The sequence below is a fragment of the Pteropus medius genome, unplaced genomic scaffold (genome assembly GCF_902729225.1).
Source record: "Pteropus medius unplaced genomic scaffold, Ma_sr-lr_union100, whole genome shotgun sequence".
In the NCBI taxonomy this organism is placed as follows: Eukaryota; Metazoa; Chordata; class Mammalia; order Chiroptera; family Pteropodidae; genus Pteropus; species Pteropus medius.
Window position 1 is genome coordinate 40938 of NW_024346065.1, and position 21559 is coordinate 62496.

Below are 21559 nucleotides of genomic sequence, written 5' to 3' on the forward strand. Positions count from 1 at the left end.
ATGCTACATTTGTCTGAGAATCTGCTGCCCTTCTCTGAGGTGGTTCTTACCTGAGAGGCATCCTTAATTGGGAGTGACGAATCTCCTCCTCTGGGTCTTCTTTCTCTGAAGAAACACACTCAGAATTACATCAGTGAACGCATTTGGGGCACTAAGCCAGGCTCAACCTTGAGATCAGTACTTTTCCATCTTGAAGCTTACTAAATCCTTCTGTCAATCAAAAGCTTCTAATGATGGCTAATGGGTAAAAATAGGCAAGGTGCCTGGCGTGGACTCTGAGGGGTTTCCTGGCCTGGACTTTGGGGAAATCATTGACTTAGACTAGAGAATTGTAGAATTTCAAATGCTGAAAGGACCTTAGAGATATAGTCACCATCCCTAGACTCTCATTTCCCAGAGAAGACACCGAGACTCACAGAAGTTGAGGAACTTGTTTGGTATCACACAGCCAGGGCCAGACCCCGGGCTCCTGACCCCATGCTGGTCCCTGAATGCCTCGTTGTGTCCCCTTCCCGTTGTAGTACCCAAAGGCAAATTTCTCTGTGAGTATTCCAGGAACCCGTTCAGCCTGCAGTGACCTTGCTGTCTGCCTGAACTCTCACCCAGCCATCAGCACAAATGTGGTCCCTTCTCCCCTTTTGCAGCATTTCACCAATCAAAGGGAGGAATTTGAGGGGACCAGGGAGAGCATTCTGGTGTGGCTCACAGAGATGGACCTGCAGCTGACCAACGTGGAGCACTTCTCCGAGAGCGACGCCGACGACAAGATGCGCCAGCTGAACGTAAGCCGCTTCCTTAACTCCTCTTGAAATAATGCACCTCTGCAGAGGAGAGCTGGCCAAGTACAGATGTCACCTGATACCCTGAGAGCAGATTCCAGAATCGTTAAAGCAGCCAGGCTGCACCCACCTGTGTACAGCTGGGTTATCACGGGCAAGGATACTGTTCCTTGCAGCCACGGGTTTTTGGAACGGGGCCCTTTTTTCTCTTTGTCGTTTATAATCAAGGGGAGAACACTCTTTAGGTTCCAAACAGAAGTTTGTAAGATGCTGTTTCTCCAGCACTCGGGTCTGAGTACAACTTGTTGAGGTATAACAGGAGGAAAAATCTATCAGGAGTGGGGCCAAGAACAGATACCTTCTCCTCTCTCACTGTTACAGATAATCTGCATTACATTTTAATCTCACATTATTCCCTTCTTGGGAAGGGGGAGGAAAAAAATATGTATAATCGTTTTAAATTATCAAATAAATATATATTAAATTTTGTCACCTTGTTAAAAATTGATGAAGCTAGAGTGCTAGGTGGAGCAACGAAACAGTAATGATATTTGGATGCTTTTTCTGTGGCCTCGTTATCAGAAACAGACATTGTCTGAATCTTTGGAGAAATTTCCTTTCTCTGAAATCCTGTTTTATATCCTAAATAGGGTTTCCAACAGGAAATTACATTAAACACCAACAAGATTGATCAGCTCATTGTGTTTGGGGAGCAGCTGATTCAGAAGAGCGAGCCCCTAGATGCTGTGCTGATTGAGGACGAGTTGGAGGAACTCCACCGGTACTGCCAGGAAGTGTTTGGCAGGGTCTCCCGATTCCACCAGCGGCTCACCTCCCACGCTCCGGTGAGGAGAAGGCCGCCCGCAGAGGGCATCCGGCCCCTCAGACTTGATGTTTGACCAAACGTATGATTAAAAAGCTCTGTTGGAAATTTTACGTCCGCTCTTGTGAATATAGAGCCACAGTTACTCGGAAGGTCCCATGTCCCAGTGGAAAGGATGGCCCTTCTGAAAGTTCTTGCCCCTGTGGCATGTTTTCCCCGAGCTCCTCAGTGCAGGGCTTTTCTGGCCTGTGTCAGCACCCCGAGAGTACGTTGATAACTGTTCTGGTGTTGCTTACAGCATTGTCTTGGGGATACACTGGCATTTTCTTCCATCTTAACATCTGGGAGCTTTTAATATCTGTGCCTTTCTGGTGCTTTGTTCTCACCATTGAAGTGCCCAGAGCACCAGCTTTTGAAAGCAGCCGTGATGTTTCCCTTGATAAAGGAGGCTTTGGGGAAATTAAGGTGGAGTTCAGGCCATTATTCAAAGTTCACTGCTTTTGTATGCCAGAAACTTTGATGATGACCATTGACTGATACAGCTGACCACCTTTTCTTGTGTCTCCGACTGGCCAACCTCAAACATAATTTCTGTATCACACACAGCCTGAAAAATCATCTGCATTACCCTCATTTTAAAATATAGTAATTTATAGTCATTTTCCTTAGTCATTATAGCACAAGGAGGATAAGATTCTGTATTCTGAACAATAAGATTAGGGATAAGAAAGAAAAAACTCGATACCTATGGTCCTTGAACATGTGACTCTTATTCAGAACATTCTAATGGCCTTAAAAAGATTTAATTTTCTGATTCTTGGAGGAACCTACCATTAACCATCAATGAAACTTTGGCCTCCATTTCCTTATCTTCCAGATAAAGTTGTTTAGATTATCGAATTTAAGATTTTTCCTAGAAAAGAAGGTAGCATTTTGGTAAATATGGATTCTAGGCCCTACACTAAATAGTCTAAATTGGAATGACCACAAACAAGGCCTGAGAACCTGATTCTTTTTAAAGCTTCTTCAGAAATGTTGATAGTGTCCACTTTCAGGAGCTGTTGGACAGGCAGACTTCTGATGCTTCTCACAACTGCAACAGCCTATGATTTGGTTAATTCTGAAAACCGGACACTCTCATTTTAGGGCTTGGAAGATGAAAAGGAGGCCTCTGAGAATGAAACGGACATGGAAGACCCCAGAGAGATCCAGACTGACTCTTGGCGTAAAAGGAGAGAGATGGAGGAGCCCTCGTCTCCTCAGTCCCTTTGTCATCTGGTGCCTCCGGCACCGGGGCCCGAGCGGTCAGGCTGTGAGACCCCTGTCAGCGTGGACTCCATCCCCCTGGAGTGGGATCACACGGGCGATGTGGGGGGCTCCTCCTCTCACGAAGACGACGAGGAGGGTCCATACTACAGTGCGCTCTCAGGTAACGGACGGCCTAGGCTTCCAGAGCCCTTGAAATTGACCCATTTGGCTCTGTTTTTAGCACCTTAGCAACATGGCCAACTCTTGATGATCAAGAGTCCAGTTTATGGCTAACCCAGACTTCCCGTGGCTTCTTGTATTCTGTCCTGCCCTCTTAGGACTCACCTGAGAGTTGGCTCGCTCCTATTACAGGTGGGATGAAAGGGAAAAAAACGAAATTCACATTGGGACAGTAAGGCTATTCAACTTATGGCTCTGGCTTATCAGTGAACTTTTCGTTTGAGTTTTGCAGAGTATCAGTAGATTGTTTCCATTCTTTCTATGCACTTCCCCTCCCCAACCACTGCTTCAGACAGGAGTTGGTTGAAAAACTCCTTCTGGGTTTTTAAAGCTTTTTAATAAAACAGAAAAAGGATAGTTACTTTTCTCCTTCCAGCTGACAATGTTTCTACTGTTTTAACTTTAATACTTGGGCATTCATCTACAGACGCCTGCAGTGAGGAAAATGACATTATTCTTTTTCAGATGTAGAAATCCCTGAAAATCCTGAGGCATATCTTAAAATGACCACAAAAACTTTGAAAGCGTCTTCTGGTAGGCCCCTGCCCGTGCATGTGTCTCAACCTGGCAGCATCCTGTGGCGCACACTGCATCCTAAACCTCGCTCCCATGCCATGTCTGACCTCTGCCTTCTGTGGACACCATGCACCTTGGTCTTTGTGTCATGGTGTATTTATGCTGCCATACTCACACATACCTGCGTGCTCCTTACAAAACCCCGCCCGGACCAGAGCAGTCTCAATGCCTTCCCTCTCCTCCCCCTCAGGCTTGTGCAGAAGGGAATTTTTTTATCCTGCTTTTTTACATTTTTATTTCCCCTCTAACTCAAGTCCTTTGGCATGGGCCAAGCTTTCTTCACGGTGGCTTGGTTTGGAACTATTTCCTTGCTTACGATGATTTCCTGGCGAGAGGGTGGGTGAGGTGAGTGGGTAGGTGGGGGCAGAGGTACTGTTGTTGCAATTCCACAGGAGAAGAAACCTTCTTTCCTTGACTTGCAGCTCTACTCTTTATTCCCTGCCCCATCCCATCTGCAGTGAGCAGCCCTTTGGTCCCTAAGTCCGTCCTGCTGTTCTCTCTTCCCCTCACTTCTGACAGGCCTTCGGTCCTCTTGGCCCCCAGACACAGTTCACTGCCAGTGTCCCCACCACTAGAAATCCCGGCTCTGAAACGTCATTTGTCCAGCAGCAAATCATATGTTGTGCTCCATCGTGAACCCATCTAGCGAAGGCCCAGTGTTGCTCAGTTGCATGACTCTCATTTCATTCCCTTCTGGAACATACTGACATTTTGCAAATGTGCATGCTTTGCAAGGAAAGCTGCAGAACTCATACTGTAACCTGATGCCATGTTACCCATGACCTTTTCTGTGTAACTAAACATGAATTCTTGGGTTGGAGAGAATGGACCGTCACTTGCTATTTTTTGTTTCAGGTAAATCCATTTCCGAGGGTCACTCTTGGCATGTTCCTGACAGTCCTTCCTGCCCCAAGCATCGCTACAAACAAATGGGAGGGGATAGGAATGCACCACCCATCCCCTCAGATTCCAGCACCCCTTATAAACCAGCCTGTGTAAGTCTTGACCCACTGGGAGTATAACCCAAGTGCATGAGTAACAGTTTAAATTTTTCTAGAGAGAGATTTTGATGTATACTGTGTGTGCCCACTCCCTAGGCACATTTCAAGTTGGTTTTCCCATGGTGTCAGTATTTCTACTGAGCTGTACATACTTCACTAGAACCCTGGCAAAAATGACTAAAGACAGATTTCTGGCCAAAAGCCGTTTTTGTGTGTGTGGACGAGATACAACAGTGATTATTACTGTTGAGTCAGTTATCCATGCAAATAATGGAGAAGCAAAATGCAAGCTTTCCTGAGCTGCTCTTGAGCTCCAGAAGCTTTGTTATGTTTACCTCTTGACCACACTCTGCATTCAAAAAATTATGACTTCATGTCCAGAATGATTTGTGTGCTATGGTAGACTTGGGTTTGACTCCTAGCCCTACCAGTGAATTGCTCTAGAGCCGTAAGCACTTTGCCCTGCCTCTCTAAGTCTTCCTCACCCGAGGATAAACGTACCTGACTTGTTTTATGATCAGTGTGTAGGAAGGTATGGAGAAGGTTCTCAGAAGTGGCTGTTATTATTATATGCTATGTATGTGGTTAGTTGTTATTGTTGTTATTTATAACAGTGACTGTTCCTTCTTAGCTACATTTTCCTCGGGCAGCATCCGTCCTTGCGTGCCTCTGGCTATGCAGCTGTTGGGGATTAGCCAGCCTAGGATTTAATGTTGGCCCCCGAGCATTCTCAGTACAAGAGAGTGACAAGCGAGTTGCAATCAAAATGTCTTGTGTATTTTTAGTGTCATCTCTTAGAGAAACCAGAAGCAATATAAGCATCACTGCAGTAGTCCTCAAAGTGCCCTGTGTTTAGGAGTGAATATTACTAGATAACTGGAAAAGATTCTGGCTATACCTGGTCAGACCCGCGACATTTGATAATAGACTGTCCATGCCCAATTCAGAAACTTCCTCTTGCTTAGCAAGCAGGTGTCATTTTTAATCTGTCTCTGTGGTACAGAATAAGACCTGACAATCTTGGGGGAAAGAGACCCCATCATCTCATCTGTGTTCTACATCCAGGGCTATGTGGTTTGGCCTCTCCTGGTGACTGTTTGTGTTCCTACCTGGCCAGTTTCAAAAGCTCGACCCTTTTTTTGGTGTCTGAAACCAGGCACGTCACCACAAATCTGAAGGGTTTTTTTCATTCCACACAGTAGGCCATATGGATACAATCCAAAGCCAGCCTGGCTTTTCTAAAAAGGATACATTTATTTTTGGAAAGGCCTGAGATAATAGCCCAATCAGCTCTGTGATAGATAACAGAAGAGTCAGTATGTGCAGCGAAAGATCAATGCTTGGTAATGAATGACCCTAGGAGGCAGATTTGTCCTCTGTGTTTCCAATTCCTGGTGACAGTAATGCCCACTAGCTCTACAAAGTGACTGGGAGAGAGAACTAAAATTTTGTAAAACACCATGCAAGTATAAAAGCGCTGACACAACTTAATAGCCTATGAAGCTCAACAACTGTTTTACCTCTTTTCGCATGGTTCCTTTGAGGGAATGTAAGGAACCCTCCAGTTAAATCAGGCCATTTTATTCCTAATATTGACATCTCACTGCTTTCCCCTCCCTGGGCCTTTGCTGAGGCCTTACGTCCGCCATCAGCCCTGCTTGCTCATGAATGCTTCCCATGTGCTGCAGCAGATCTGGGACCAGCAAGTTACCTTTGGAAGAAAAGGGCTCTCATATCTTCGTCTCTTCTCTGTGTAACATGAACCAAGATACTCTTCAGACAGCCTTTCAGATTTATAGGTAATGTAAAAATTGGCTCATTCTAGGTAAAGCTGCCATTATCTCCAGGCACCGATGGTGGCAAAGAAGGCCCAAGAGTCCTGAATGGCAGCCCACAGCAGGAGGACGAAGGACTGGCCGCCGTCACCGGGCAACAGCCAGGTACAGGTAAATCGGGCTGTTGTTAAGAGGGGTAGAGTGTGTATTTTGGGTTAGTCGGGAATTTAAGTCATTGCTCGACAGAACATTAGGAATTAACCAACTGTATAATTCACCAAAATTGCTACTTATCCAACGGCAGCCAATGTTATTTTAGAATCAGCTGACTTGTATTTATGAACAAATTCCTAGGCTGTCCACTTTATTTTCAAAACTATTCTTTAAATATTGACAAAATGAGTCTCAGATGATGAAGTGCATGTTTTAATGACTTCACATGTATGTAAAGATCAGACATGAAGATGATCAGAGTTGTGTCAGGTGTTTTTCCTCATGAGCCCAGTTCAATGTTTATAAAAGTAATTACTCAGCTAAGTGTAAGGTTAAGCTGAGAGCACTAATCTGATTATTCATGGGCCAAAGGGAAAAGCGCCCTGAAAACAGCACGAACTGAAATGCTAAACTCGGACCATGTTACACATATTAGCAGGCAGCGTGTTGGGGGTCTCCTACCCCGCTCCCGCCTCCTTGGTGGGAGTGTGGTGGCCCCGGCTTTGAAGCAGAGCGAGGGAAACGTGCCATTCCACTCTCTGGGGGAAGCGATGACTCCCAAATGCTGAGCCTCTGGCAAGGAGCATCCTCTACAGGTCTTATCACCCTGACCCTGAATTAGCCAGAGGCAGAGAAATCTGTTTACGTGATCGCTTCTTTTTATTGGCGGCTTTTTATTCCAGGTGCCTTTGACAGATGGGAGCTGGTTCAAGCACAAGAACTTCACAAGAAACTCAGAATAAAACAAAACTTGCAGCAGCTGAACTCTGATATCAGCGACATCACCACCTGGCTGAAAAAAACTGAAGCAGAGCTAGAAACGTTAAAGATGGCAAAGCCTCCCTCCAATATCCAGGAAATGGAACTCAGAGTGAAGAGGCTGAAGGTGAGTCAGGGCCGAGTGGCAGAGGGGTCAGCCGTGCGTGCAAACGCTTGCTGTGCTGAACAGCCAGACCAGCTCTGCTAGTGGGGTAGGTGGCAACTTGCAGATGGTGTGTAGTGGCCATCAGCCTTTTCCATCTCACTTCTGTAACTGGCAAGGACACGATGCAGATCTTTGTTTCATTCAGAAGAGCATCTTCGAATGTTCCCAGCGCAGTGCGGGGGGCGGGGGGCGGGCGGCCTTGGCGGGGCGGAGGCGGACAGCTCAGATGCCCAGAGCTGGAGAGATCTGACTTCAGAGGCACCTGCAGGCACTGCTGTTTTGGAGGTGCTAGTGGCTACTGAGAGGCAGCTTAAAACACCTTCCCCAACTGTACACAGTCCAGTCTGGTGGTGTAGAGTTGAGGGTGGGGAGAGGAGGATCAGCTCACCTACTGATGAATTCCGTGGCTTGATCTGGTTACTCTACTACAGTTAGGATTTGTCACCTACAGTCAGCCCTGTTCCTCTGGAATGCCTGTCCAGGCAGCAGGTAGGGCAGTTTAGGCCCTGAACTTTGAGAGGCCCTGAGCATGAGCCTGCACTCCTAAAAGGACCCTGGGCAGGGGACTGGGGAGACTCAGGCAGTCTTCATATTTGTACTCTTGTTTTACTTGTACATTATCATATCAGGGGTAACCATTCATCCTAAGGAGTAATAATACTCCATGATACTTACGTGTACATGATAACTACGTGTACTTTCTCTGGAAGGCTTTTAATCTGGTTCAGGATTGTTATTAAGCCAACCAGATCAGCGGGGTCTGGTTGAGTTGGCCGGCCGGGAGACAGGCCTCTGCTCTCTCAGCCCGGCCGGCCAAGTTCACTGACCTTGTAAGGCAGCTCCCTCACCTGACGCTTCCTAACCAGTCACAGGCGAGGTTGCTCTTGTTTCTGTGGCCATAGCTTGGAGAAGTGCTTGGAAGATCCGTTCCCTGCTGAGGTTCAAAATGAACCCCACGTCACTATCTTCAGAGTACCTCACCCAATCTCCTCTTCTGCGGTAGGAGATACTAAAGGCCTTTGACACCTACAAGGCGTTAGTGGTCTCTGTCAACGTGAGCAGCAAGGAATTTGTGCAGACCGGGAGCACCGAGTCCAAAGAGCTCCAGGAGAGAGTCGGCCAGCTGAGGCTGCACTGGGACGCGGCGCAGGGCGCGGTGCAGAGCTGGAGAGAGAGCTTACGGCAGTCGCTCATGCAGTGCCAGGTACACCGCCCGCAGCTGGCACCCGAGACCCAGTCCCGGGCCCAGCCAGGCCCACGTGGGTGGGGGCAGCAGATATTTTTAGCATCGTTGGGCCGCTTTGGTGCAGCCAGATATGGCTTGTGTTAGCAAACATGTGCTTTGCCATTCGTTTCCAGAGGCCTACCCGCTGTCGGGCCTAATGCTTGCCCTGCGTCTCCTGGGCTGTTGCCCGCTCCTGGTGTAAGGGTGCCAGCAAGCATTCCAGTGGGTCAGAAGTGCCGATTCGGCACTGCCCCATCTCTGTCCTTTTGCCAGGAAGGCTGACTAACAGAATGATTAAGAGACCTGACCCTGGAACAAGGAGCAGTTTAACCTAGCCTTAGGAGCTGTTTGACTTTTGGCAAATCACTGAACCTTCTAGACCTAAGTTTACTCCTCCGAAAAATGGAAATAATTCGAGTGCCTACCTCACAGGGTTCTTTCTATGACTGCATGCATGTAATGAGTCCAGCGCCTGACACATAGTAAGTGCTCAGCCCATGTTAGCTCTGACCCCATCTTGAGGAACATGAGCCACCAGCAAGCCCACCCACATGCATGTCTCCCTGAGTCCATTAAACCCAGCAAACTTGTCAAATTTGTGTGGTCTTCCTCTGTACTGTCAAGTGGGACATTCTGAAGCCCCGCCTTTCTTTCACTGGGCAAAATTCATCCTGCTCCTGGGGCTGTGCCAGGTGTACTCTCCTCCTCTGCTTCTCTTGTTCCTTGTTTTGGGCCCTTTTATTCACTGGATAAGGCAAGGAGAACAAATGACTCTGACGGACAGGAAACAGCAAGCACACCTTCCTCCTTAGTTTTACGAAAGGTCAGTGCTATGATGTGTTATTTTTTAAGGACTTCCACCAGTTGAGTCAAAATCTGCTACTGTGGCTAGCGAGCGCCGAGAGCCGGAGGCAGAAGGCTCATGTCACCGACCCAAAGGCAGACTCCCAGGTGCTCCTGGAACGTCGGGAAGAACTAATGGTAAGTTTCTTCCTAAGTGTTTCTGTACCTCCACGGCCTCTCTCAGGAGGTCAGTACTCAGCCTCACCTCGTGTCTGGGAACAGCAGTGCCAGAGCGGTGTTCTGCCTTCATGTTCCAATGGGTGTCTACTGACCATCCCTTCGTGGTCCTGAAGCAGATGACCCACGGCCCAGAGCAGAAAGTCATCAAGACTTGGGAACTGGGAACGAAGGTGTTTAGCAATATCCTGAGAAACTTAAAGCTATTCGAAGTTGTTTATTTCCCTTGTAAATGTGGCTCATTTGGGGGAATAATCTGCAGCCATGATGAGCTGTATGCGTTTTCTATATTCACTATAGAAAAGTCTTATTTCTTGGAGAGTAGTTGTGTTTCCACATATTTATTTAACAAGCCAACATGAGACTTCACATTCAAGGTGACATTTTTATCCATATATTTATATGTGGTTTAATTTTATATTTGCTTAAAAAAACATAGAGGTTTATACTGAAACCTTTGTAAAGCTCCAGTCTCCAGACAGCACTGCCCCATAGAATTTTCCTGTGATGACGGAAATGTTCTGTCTGCACTGTCTAGGGTGGCAGCTACCAGCACAGGTAGCTATCAGGCAGTCGAAATGGGCTCTTGGGATTGAAACCGATTTATTTTAATTTAAATAGCCGCATGTTGTCTACTGGCTGCCGTGTTGGACAGCACGATAAAGACGCTCACAGATAAAAGTGGAGTTGCCGGATACCTCTGTTTCTAAGTAGTATGCCTAAGCTGTTTTTTCCTCAATTTATGCACTTTAGATTTTCCCTTGACTTCCCGTCATCAGCATATAAGGGCTTTGTCTTCTCTCTTCTTTCTCCTTAACTCCTCCAGCATCACAGTTGTCTCCAGGATGAGAATTAGAAAATTCTTGCTATCTAAATGATGTTAGGCTTGAGGACACAGGCAGGTGTGAGAAGTGGAAGGTTCTGGAGTGGAGCACCACCCATCGTTTACCCTGGAACTTTCCTGGCACTGAGAGAGCCTCATCCGGCCACACTCTGTGCTTCGCTTAACTATTTCACACACTTCTTTGTTTTTAGCAACTGGAAAAGGACCTACTGGATCGTCAGCCTCAAGTAAACTCCTTACAAGAGATTTCAGATAGCCTTCTTATCAAGGGGCACGGAGAAGACTATATTGAGGCTGAAGAGAAGGTACACGTTATTGAGAAGAAACTCAAACAGTTACTTGAGCAAGTGTCCCAAGACTTAACGTCTTTGCAGGGCAGCCAGGTGAGTCTCCTTGTGGCTCCTAAATATAAAGATGTCATAGCAGATGGAGACAGGAAAGCAGTGTTGCAGCCTTGCTGTGGGAGGGAGGCCGCAAGCGTGCCATCAAAGTGGCATCTCGAGTCATACCCTTTTCTGGCTGTGTGGCTTTGAAAGGTGCATAAGATCTCTGAAGCTGCTGTATCATTTGTAAGAAGACGATAACCAGAGTACCTTCCCGTTATGGCTGGGTTATGAAAAACAACTCTAATCCTTCTATCCTTTCTGCCTTGCCTTCATGCCAAACAGACTCGAGCCTCCACTTCTCACGTGACACTCTGCTGACCACTCATTTGTCTACTTTCTGCTCTTTAAAATGTGTTCCAACTCAGAACAAAGGGACACCCTAACCACAGCCTTTCTGTTCCAAAGTACACATTTCCTCTTGTGCGGCCAAGACTGTGTCGTCTTGATGGCCTCAGGATCACATCAGCACTTCCAGCGAGCTGTCAGCTGTTTCTGTCCCTCTTCCTCCTGCTGAACTCAGTCTCCCTCAGTGTGCGCTAGGGGGTTTTAATGTAAGAGGTCGGCCTTACCTTGTTTACGTTCCCTTTTGTCTGAAAAAGTCCTGGTGGAGTTGGGAGTGAGAGCAATAGAAGAGCCCCCTCTTCAGGAAAGGTCTGAGCTGGGGGCGGGCAGGGCGGTGCAGTGAAGAGTCTGCATGAAGCACGTTTTTGCACGTTATTGAGCCTGTTTTATAAACTGAACCCCTGGGTTGTGGATTTCAGAGCCCAGACCCATCTCTGCCCGGCTTGGATGAGGTAGATGCTGGAGACCAGCCTCCAGCAGCATCCGTGCCAGCTTCCCACGCGAAGGTGAGAGCCTCTTTCTGCTGTGAGAACCACGCAGGTTATTTCAAAAAGTTACTGTGATGATAGGAACTTGGGACTCCGAGGCCCCACTGGATAATTCATGACTGCATAGATTTGCTTCAACCTATCTTACACCCCAGATTAAATTTTAAATATACTTTTAAAGACCTAACTTATGCTGTCTTCTAATCAGCTTCTCTTGAGACCAGAGAGTAGGTTATAAAAGATAGGGAGACGTTAGAGCATCATTTGCAGGCTTCCTGATCTCCCCATTAACAGATCAACAAACTGGAATGTGAAACTCATGATAGTTTAACAAACTCAATTATTTCCTACCTCATAGAGTTTAACCCCAAATGTATTGCTCTCGTCTCACAAGCTTGTCAGGAAGCTGACAGTAAGGCAAGTGTGCAGTTTAAGAAGGAAAGGTGTTTTTATTATTGACAGAACTAACCTGTCTTCAACTCACTTTTATCCAGCAGGTTGGAGCAGAGAGGACAACAAAAGGCGAGAATAAGACCGACAGCAGGTAACAGGGCACTGCAGTCACAGCTCCGAGTCCCCCGTTCTCCACACTTGTCTCACCGGACTTGCCAATGCCACTATCGGGGGCTTTCTAAAAAACCCATTTTCTTTCCTCTGGAAAGGTCTGGGCTTCTTTTCCAAAACTGAACCCCAGCTATGGGCCCCATTTTACTCTCAAGTCCTGGATGTCTTTCTTATGTAAGCAGGGGTTGAGGTCATGTGACTGGGTTTTGCCTCTGGAACCTCCTGATCAGCTCTCTCCCTCCCGTCAACAGGGCGCCTGGCTCTGCAGACCCAGGCAGCTCGAGGCCACAGCGCTCCTTCCTCTCCCGGGTGATCAGGGCGGCGCTGCCCCTCCAGCTGCTGCTCCTGCTGCTGCTGCTGCTGGCCTGCCTGCTGCCCTCCTCCGAAGAGGACTACAGCTGCACTCAGGCCAACAACTTCGCAAGGTCCTTCTACCCCATGCTGAGGTACACCAATGGGCCACCCCCCACTTAGAGGGCTCGGCCCGGCTGGCAGCACCACTCACCAGCCTGTTTACGGGTGCCTGCCTCATGGCCCCAGAGCGACCTGTGACTGCCAGCACTGGCACGGTCCAGGGACCTGCTAGGACACCTCCCTCAGAGCTGGGCCAGAGGGCTCTCTCGGGACCCAGGGCAGCTTTCATACGATATTCTCCCAGGGCAGGGAACCTGGGCAGTCATTGCCCAGGACAGTTTGGCAGAGCTAGTTGGCTGGTTTTAGGATCTTTGGAAACTACAGTTTCCTGAAGAGCCAAGCACTTTGTGAATTCTGATTTATTTGTAGAACAACATTATTAAAATGTAGCTAATATGGTTAATGAACAGTAGTGTTCATCACATAGTATATATTCTAGAAACAAGCAAGCAGATTCCGCCTTAGAAATGGTTCAGAAACTCACATGCACCCTTGGCTGATTGATTAAAGCAATCATATTTTAAATGTTTAGACTTTTATTCCAATCTTGAGCTACAGGTTATAAACCAAAATGTTCTGTTCAGTATTTAGGTCTGCTCTTTTATATTGCTTTAAATTTTTTAAGAAATCATATTGCATGGATGTGGTTATTTGTGCATATTTTTAACAATGCTGAATCTGTATGAATAATGTAAACTTTGATTTTTTTAAGAAAATCAGATTTTAGCTCGAGCTTTTGACTCATGTACAGTAAATGCCAAACTACGTACTTGATAAGGACATTTTTGTAAGTTAATTTTATAAGACTTTTCATAGCTAAAGTGATGCTTCAGGTTTTTAACTGGCCAGAGTGGGGTGTTGATACAGATGCCTGAAGCTGTTTGTCATATGTACAACTCAGATGTTTCCCATTAAAACAAAAAATTGCTATACTTTTGTTGTACTGGGTTATATTTAAAAGTAGCTAAATATGTGTAATCTTCCAGAGAACAAAAATTTTAAAAATATTTAGGGGATTGGATTTAAATTCTAAGCTAGTCTTTACATTCTACTTATTTAATTTGGTAGAGAATAACTTTTATGAGAAACCCACAACCTTTATAGGTGGGAATTACCCGTGTGTGACCCACCAGTGCTATAGGGAGCAGTGAGGGCAGCCTGGTGTGGAAGGTGGACGTAAAGGGAAAGATTGTTTAACCCAGATTTTTCTATTCCCAGCTCTCTCCAGAGCTAACGGATAATGTTGAACAAACATTACTGGCAAAGTCACCTGCTTTGCATACAGTCCCAATACCACAGTCTGTTTTTCACCTGAACAAAGAGGGTGATTAGACATTTCTGAACCAGTTCCTTGTTAACCACTTAACCTGCATCTTGGGGGACACCGCTGACTCAACTGCAATCTCAGTCCCCTCTTCTCTGCCAAACACCAGCCTCAGGGGAAGCTTGTCAGTAAATGAAGCCTAGATTTTCAGCACCGAGGCCACTTCTGTGGATGCAGACCTCCACAGGATGTGGCATTTCAGGAGCCACTTTATATAAAGGGACCAGTTGAAGAGACTGTCTTCGCTTTACCATTTGTTGGAAATGATATGGAGAAAAAGGTACTTCTCTTACCATGTAAATAGTCTTTTAACTCTCTGAAATAATTCATATTGTTCATGGATTACAATAATCCCAGAGGGAAATTTAAGTGAAAGCATTACCCAAACTCTTTCTTTAAGCCACTGAGTTGGTTACAAGGTCTTGGCTCCAGTTTTGCTGAGGTAAAAGGCAGAATCTCTACATCTTACTCCTCCTTCCAGACCAGAGGCGATAACCATTCTAGAGACCTTTTCTTGCCCTTTGGGGCAAGTCAGTTCTCAGGATAAAGGCCTTTGAGTCTTAACCCTCACCCTAAGGGTAGCCTCTCTTCACTCAAAGCTTGGTGTAGTCCTAAACACTCATTAAGCAGTAACCTGCTTTGCATTGTCACGGTTTTTGCATACCCCACGGGCTAGAGAAATTTTCAAATGACTCGGCATTAAGACAACTTCGGTATGAATGAATGACTTTTCTCCCCATCCCTAACATGGTATAATACTAATCTACTCGGATGGGGTAATTACAGAGTCTACCCAAATTTCTATTTTTGTATTTGTGGGCTACATTTTACTTGAGCACACACCACCTGTGGTCATAAATCACGTGTGTGAAATTGTATGCAAACATTTGTGTTTATGTACCTTTCTCTAGGAAGGGTGTCCATGGTTTTCGTCAAATCCTTAAAAGGCTCTGTAAACCTAAAATAGAATTAAGAACAGAATGGGAACATTTCTTAGCCCAATCACTGAAAATTCTTATACTCAACTCCCGACAAACACATTTTTAAAACCAAAATTATGAAGAAAAAAAAAAAAACACTTTATTTAGCTTATGTCACATTAACCTTTTTACAACAGTTCCATAGACATTAAAGGGACACAGCAAATAAAAAGTAGTACCTGGAGGAAGAAAAAGCAGATCTCAAAATCTTCTTTCACACAACAGCAAACATTCATTTGTAAAAAGGCCCAAATTTAAAAGCCTGCTAATGGCACAAAGCATTGATCTGGAAAAAACTGACAAATGATACCCAGCCAATAAGCTCTGAGGTACACAAGACCACTGAATAATAAAGTTAGAGGACCAATAGTCATGGCACTTAGATACCCAACACAGAAGAACAAATGCAGCAGCAGCACGTTGTGGAGTTGACAGGCGCTGTCCTGGGCCAGCATTGGCGAGCCTTGCCCTTCCCATAAAGGAAGCCCACCATCACATAACAGTGACTGGCCCACAAGTGAATAGGATCCTTGGAATTCAAAAAATAGAGGGGATGGGGTGAGAGAAAGGATCCAAAGCAACAGAAAGAGTTATAAAGAGATCACACAGTGCAGAGAATACATATCATACAGAGCTGCCACTGGAACCAAAATTCCAGCAACTTTGAGAGCTACCAAGAATAAATGGCGTGTATTTCACACTATAGTAAACGCAGGAAAGCATCAGTGCCTAAAAGATGTGAGAATTTTACATGGGTAAATGTCCAAGGAGTATACTCCACTTTCATGTATCTGGGGAAAGCAACAACAGAAGGAGGTGACAGCAGTACTACCTCCTTCTAGCATGAGCCCAGGATGGGAGGACGGGAATGACAAAATTCATCTTAATTTTTTCCCACCTGTCATGGCTGCTATTCTGTAAAGGGTCACATGGACCCCATCTAAGCTGAGAAGGTAAAGGCAACTGTAATTTAGCCATCTCTGTTATGCAAGAACAATACTGGCCAGGCAGGCAGAGGCTTGAACTCTGGTCCAAGCTTTGCCATAAGTAGTTTTATCGACTTTGAACAGGTCAGTTTAACCCTCTGGGCTTTAATTTACATTTGTAAATTAAAGATGGGACTGAACTTCTATGTCTACAAGGGTTTCAGGAAATGGAGGTTGGCCACAAGCAGGCCCCACTTAAACCAGAGCAGCCTTGCTTGTCAGATTGCATTTGATGAATGGATTCGGCAGTCTATTAATTTTTCTTTAGGATTTTTTTTTTTTTTTTAACTAGTTAAACTGCATGGTTACTTTCAGCACTGGAACTCTGACTGCCTGTATTCAGTGCTGTCACTCCCTGTGTGACCCTGAGCAAGTCTGCTTATATTCTAGTTTCCACAGCCAAAACATAGGGTAACAGTAATTATTATGAGGATTAAATGTGGATGTATGAGGCACTGAGAACTATGTCTGGCACATAGTAAGTATTCTACAAATATTTTTAGATAGTAAATGATACTATTTTTATCATTCCCTTTATATATATAACCTTTATAATGTTTTTTTAAAAGATTTTGGGGGGCTTAAAGAAATGTGTTAAATCTTATTAAATAAAATTTTTGTTTCAAAACAGACCTAGAAACTGAAGGTACACCTTGAATTTGAAAAAGTATCAACATATGCAAGCCCCTTAGCAGATTTAAATAACAACCAAACTCAATTTTCACATGCTTAGGAAATTCTAGAAATGCTTCAACTTAGTTTGTCTATGAATATATAATGTAACTCTGCCAAGAATTGGTAACTGATTTTTTTTTTCCTTACTGAAATAAAAAATAATTGCCCTTCCAACTGCGTTAGCAGGTGAAGTAATCCAAAATAAAACTACCTTACTGCAGAGCTTTTGATTTCGCACTGTTTTGTTTTTTAATACAGTTAAGACCCTCCAGATCTATTAGGCTGATAACTAATAATCTTCTATTCCCACCTCAACTTTTTAAGAAAAATCTCTTAAAAATTATTTTAGGGTTGAATCCTTTGCAATTAGTCCCATTGAAAGGGAACATCTGAGAGGACCGAGTCCAGGAAGGAGAGGGGTAGTGAGGGAGGAGGAAGAGGCGATCAGAACAACTCGCAGAAATTCACATGCAGCCCCCGCAGCAGCGTTGGGAGTGCCCACGTGTGTCCCCTAGGAAGTGCCAGCTCCCCACCAGGGTCCTGAGCAAGTGCCCTGTTCTAATGTCCTCTGTATTGGAATGTTCCGTGGTAAATATTTAATTAAAACTTGTCTATATGACTTCACATTAGATACCTGTTTGGAATTAAGCCCAAATCTCATTCGTCTCCCATGAATTAAGTTTCTTGTATTAAGTGATCACTTACCAATCAAAATGGAGGGAAGGAATCTTGCCACACGAGTCCGAGGCAAAGCCGAGGATCACGTTTCCATCGTACATAAAATGTGGCTGGGTGGGGATTTTGCTTTTCAATACTTGGTTCCTGTTTAGTTGTCAGGTCCTATTCCCCCTAGTTAATTCCTTTTTAAAACAACTTGAAAACACTGAAATCCTTGCGTAGCTGTGGGAGAGTTTTAAGTTGCCCATCATGGACTGTTTTTTGGGCGGTGGATAACCTCCAAAAATAAGACCTTTAAAAGAAAGCAGTATTAAAAAGAAATGACTGATCTTTGAAATAGACATTGAGGATTTACCCAAAACATGTAAAAACAGAAGCCTGAGCTTGCACACTGGTATCTTCCTCAGAGGATATGTGTGGAACAGGTAGGCACAGACTGAAAACATTTCATCTGAATGGGGGAAAGGGCCCTAGAATATTCAGAACAAAGAACACCTTTAAACTATAGACCATGTGATCTCTTAGCCCAGACCCCAGTCTAAGAGACATCCTTACACCAAAGAGGCCTTTCAGGTTGAACTAATTTGTATCACAGCACATGCAGGTGAGACCTGAGCCAAGAAGAAATTACTAAGTGTTACATCTTCCTGATAGGCTAAACCCAACTGCAGCAAAAGGGGTAGCTTCAAGAAGCCTGCAAGAATATCTGAAAAATGAGTAATGGGCACTGATGAGTTTTCGTAAGTGCATACAATAGTCTGGATAAGTGCAGGATTTGGCATTCCAGAGTGCTTGGACACTTGAGTCCAATCTGGTGACTGCCCTGGGTCATGAAACTCATCCTAAAGAACTTCACTAGATACTAACGTGGCAACGGCCTGGATCTCATTCTGGTGGTTTTGTTTTGGGGTGGTTTTTATTTTTTCTCTTTTTGGTTCGTTTTGTTTTTTTAACCTGGTATCTCTCTTATAAATACAATTAAGAGAATTTCATCAGCAAATAATTGCTCAAGGCTGCCTTCTTTGTCTCTTACTTCCCACTCTCAAGCCTCCGAACGCTCTGTTTGTCATGGGGAATTCTAAGCTAGCCAGAAAGAAATAAAATTGATCTTCTTGATAACACTGCTTCCCTAGTCCCTATCAAACCAAGCTTATTTTCTGTACTGAATCTCACTAAGGCTATAACACTGAATCACTAAGAATAATTTCAAACCACCTCGTAATACCAACAATAAAATAGTGTGTTCTTTAGGGATATGTCCCAGTGTTTCTGAAACAGTTTTGCTCAACTTTTAGGAAAATTGCACCGATACCAAAATTAAGACTTATTCAAGGTCTCACTAGCAGAAATCAACCTTTATAACACTGAATTTAATCTTCCTAATGACTTAGTAAATACGGAATGTGCTAGCCAAAGTAAACCTGTTTTCAAAAAGAAAATATGTCTAATCTCATTTTTTAAAACATCACAAAAATCACTCATGATGATTTAATTGCTCACTTTCAAAATATAGATGTAACTCATTCTACACATTCACTGTGTTCCAGAAAATTTATACAAAAGCTTCCATTTTAAAAAAGTTAAAATTTCAGAGGTACTTTATCATCATGTCCTATTTATGTTCCACTTGGAATAAGAACTAGTATTTTATTAAGTTTCTATTTCACTCAGTCCACCATATAAATTTTCTGTTAAGAAAATATTTTAAAAGAGCCCTAAAGTGTAAATTCTTAATGGCTATAAATAATTAGTATTTCTTTTTTGAGTGGAGTTCACAAACCAAGTCTTCTTCAAGTGGTGTGCTCATCAAGTCCACACAGTTTGGCCCTAAACTTAACACACTAGCATGCGTGTAGCTAGTCATCCATCCGTGGAACAGTTGTGGCTGCCCCGGGAAAGCATGGCAGTCACCATACCCACAGGAGAGAACCCCATTCTTGCAAACACAGGATCATCCTCCAGCACACATACTGTACCCCGTGAGACAAGAGTTTTAAAGAAGCACAAATCCAGGGGCAGGGAGATTTAAATTACAATCCTCCTTTAAAATGAGCATACACATGTACGTACACGCATGCACACACACACACACACACTCCAAAAAATTATCAGGCTCTGATGCGCATCAAGAGGGATGAACCTGCATGAAGATGGCATCAAGGTCGGAGGCAAAGAATGTAGCTCACATCCCAGCTTGACCACTGGCTCCCTAGGTCGCAATCCCTGTCCTTCAACAGAATAATAGTCCTGACAATAGTCCTCACAGGCCTGTAAGGTAGGTTAAACTCATTAGTTGATGGTCATCATGGTTTTCAATCCCATAATTGTGGTCCAGGGAGAGCTTACAAAGGTCTATTCTAAAAGACAGTTTAGGTCACACAATAAATGTTAGTTTACTTCTTATAAGTGTGCCACGTTCTCTCCCCTTTCCTGCTTTACAACACATCCAGGTCAGATTTCCATTCATTCCTAAAACTCTATAATGTTTTCCAAAGGCGTGGAAGGGAGATGGAAAGTAAGAAAGGGATCACACTGATATCCTACGAGGCCCAGCAAGACAAACCGTCCTAATGCGCCCCCAAGTAACAAGGAAAACCGGCTTTCTCACCCCGACTCTGGGAAGTGGTCAGGGAAGGATGCTACATGACTGCACCTACAATAAGCAAAGGAGGGTCCACACAGAAAGAGGATAAAGCTCGCCCACTCCCGGTGGGGCTCACGATTCGCCAGGGAGTTCACGTTTCAGCCGCTGACCTCTGCAGCCTGTTCACCTCAGGGCTAGGCATCACTGAGCCGAGAGTTCTGGGAGCCCTCTTTGCTCTTACTCTTCTCTGCTGGGCTGTACTTGGACCCTGTGACTGAAGACTTGTGTCCTCGAAGTGTGTGGGCATTCAGCATCTCCAGCAGTAGGTCGTAGACTGGGACCATGTTTTTGCACTTCATGCTGAGCAGGTGTTCCATGCCCTTGTTACTATGGGGACAAAAAGATGCTGATATTCCCATGAGGCAGCCAAGTGAACTCTGAAATCTTCCCCAACTCTCCCCAATAAATCTACCTGCCCTCTCACCACGCCCACCTCCATGCACTTCCCCCGGCCTTTTGTTCTATGGGTCTGGCATCTGGATCCTTCAATGATCTGCACTTAAGGGCAAGGACAATGCCCCATGGACCTCTGTCCCACCACTCACATGCAATGGCCTGGCAGCACCTGGTGCAGAGAACAGTTTACTCTCATTGTTCACAGTAGTTGTGTTCTATATAATTACCACAAACACTGAATTGGTGAATATTGAACCATTGCTCCTGAGGGAAAAACACAGTTAGGTTCCCGAGAGCCTCTAGTCACAAAATTTTCATCAGCCCATTAATATATAACCTCATTTTAACTGTTTTGGTTTGAAGACTTTAACGTATTGTTGATTCATTAACATTTAACTCATGGCCTATAGCACTATAGCTCATGCTTGAACTAAGCTTATCTAACATATCTTCTCCATAATGCACAGCACAGCCTTCTGGCACTATGTCTGGGGACCATTTTTAGAAAATGAAATCTCCAACAAAAAGCACAAAAAATGCAAAATCACGACACTAAATAGACCATGTAAGAGACACTTGTTTACAATATGAGAGCTGAAACAGAAAGCAGAGCATTGCCTTGCCGACCTCAGCTGGGAATGCAAGTATGGACAACTCAAATGTTTCTGCCACCTTGTCAATGTTCCCGAATGATCCTGAAAGCACTGCGATTGATTTGGGGGTCATAAATTTTAGCAAGCAGGAAAATTCACAAACATGGAATCCGTGAATAACGGTGGATTATCTGTTCTACAAATGGTTGTGTGCCAAATAACCATTAAACAGAGGCAGGGGTTGTTTTCACTTCCAAACCCTTGTTCAAGTTCTTGAGGTGTATGCTTTCTTCCCCATGGCCCCCAGACTTTCCTGCTCATCTCCTTTCTTTCAGCTCCAGGGCAGGACTACCCTCATCCTGGGTGACATTAGGCAGTGAGCCTTCGCTGCACTGACACAACGCCATCTGCGGACATCAG

The 21559-nt window shown here is 44.7% G+C and overlaps 2 protein-coding genes across 8 annotated transcripts in view; one reads left to right on the forward strand and one right to left on the reverse strand.

Moving 5' to 3' along the window:
* Positions 1 to 13795, forward strand: part of LOC120612736 (nesprin-2-like) — a 54311-nt gene extending 40516 nt beyond the window's left edge. For 2 of the 5 annotated variants that reach the window (XM_039875204.1, XM_039875207.1), the window contains 13 exons: positions 645 to 782; positions 1430 to 1624; positions 2749 to 3031; positions 3556 to 3624; positions 4522 to 4661; positions 6493 to 6613; positions 7339 to 7541; positions 8584 to 8784; positions 9658 to 9786; positions 10861 to 11052; positions 11817 to 11903; positions 12380 to 12429; positions 12701 to 13795. In XM_039875204.1, coding sequence (XP_039731138.1) covers positions 645 to 782; positions 1430 to 1624; positions 2749 to 3031; positions 3556 to 3624; positions 4522 to 4661; positions 6493 to 6613; positions 7339 to 7541; positions 8584 to 8784; positions 9658 to 9786; positions 10861 to 11052; positions 11817 to 11903; positions 12380 to 12429; positions 12701 to 12923 — 2031 coding nt within the window. In that variant the 3' untranslated portion in view covers positions 12924 to 13795. The remainder of the gene's footprint in view (positions 1 to 644; positions 783 to 1429; positions 1625 to 2748; positions 3032 to 3555; positions 3625 to 4521; positions 4662 to 6492; positions 6614 to 7338; positions 7542 to 8583; positions 8785 to 9657; positions 9787 to 10860; positions 11053 to 11816; positions 11904 to 12379; positions 12430 to 12700) is intronic. The other 3 variants (XM_039875205.1, XM_039875206.1, XM_039875208.1) reach the window with 3 other exon arrangements.
* Positions 13796 to 16491: 2696 nt separating this feature from the next.
* ESR2 (estrogen receptor 2) overlaps positions 16492 to 21559 on the reverse strand; it is a 58095-nt gene continuing 53027 nt past the window's right edge. For all 3 annotated transcript variants that reach the window (XM_039875211.1, XM_039875210.1, XM_039875209.1), the window contains one exon: positions 16492 to 20477. In XM_039875211.1, coding sequence (XP_039731145.1) covers positions 20285 to 20477 — 193 coding nt within the window. In that variant the 3' untranslated portion in view covers positions 16492 to 20284. The remainder of the gene's footprint in view (positions 20478 to 21559) is intronic.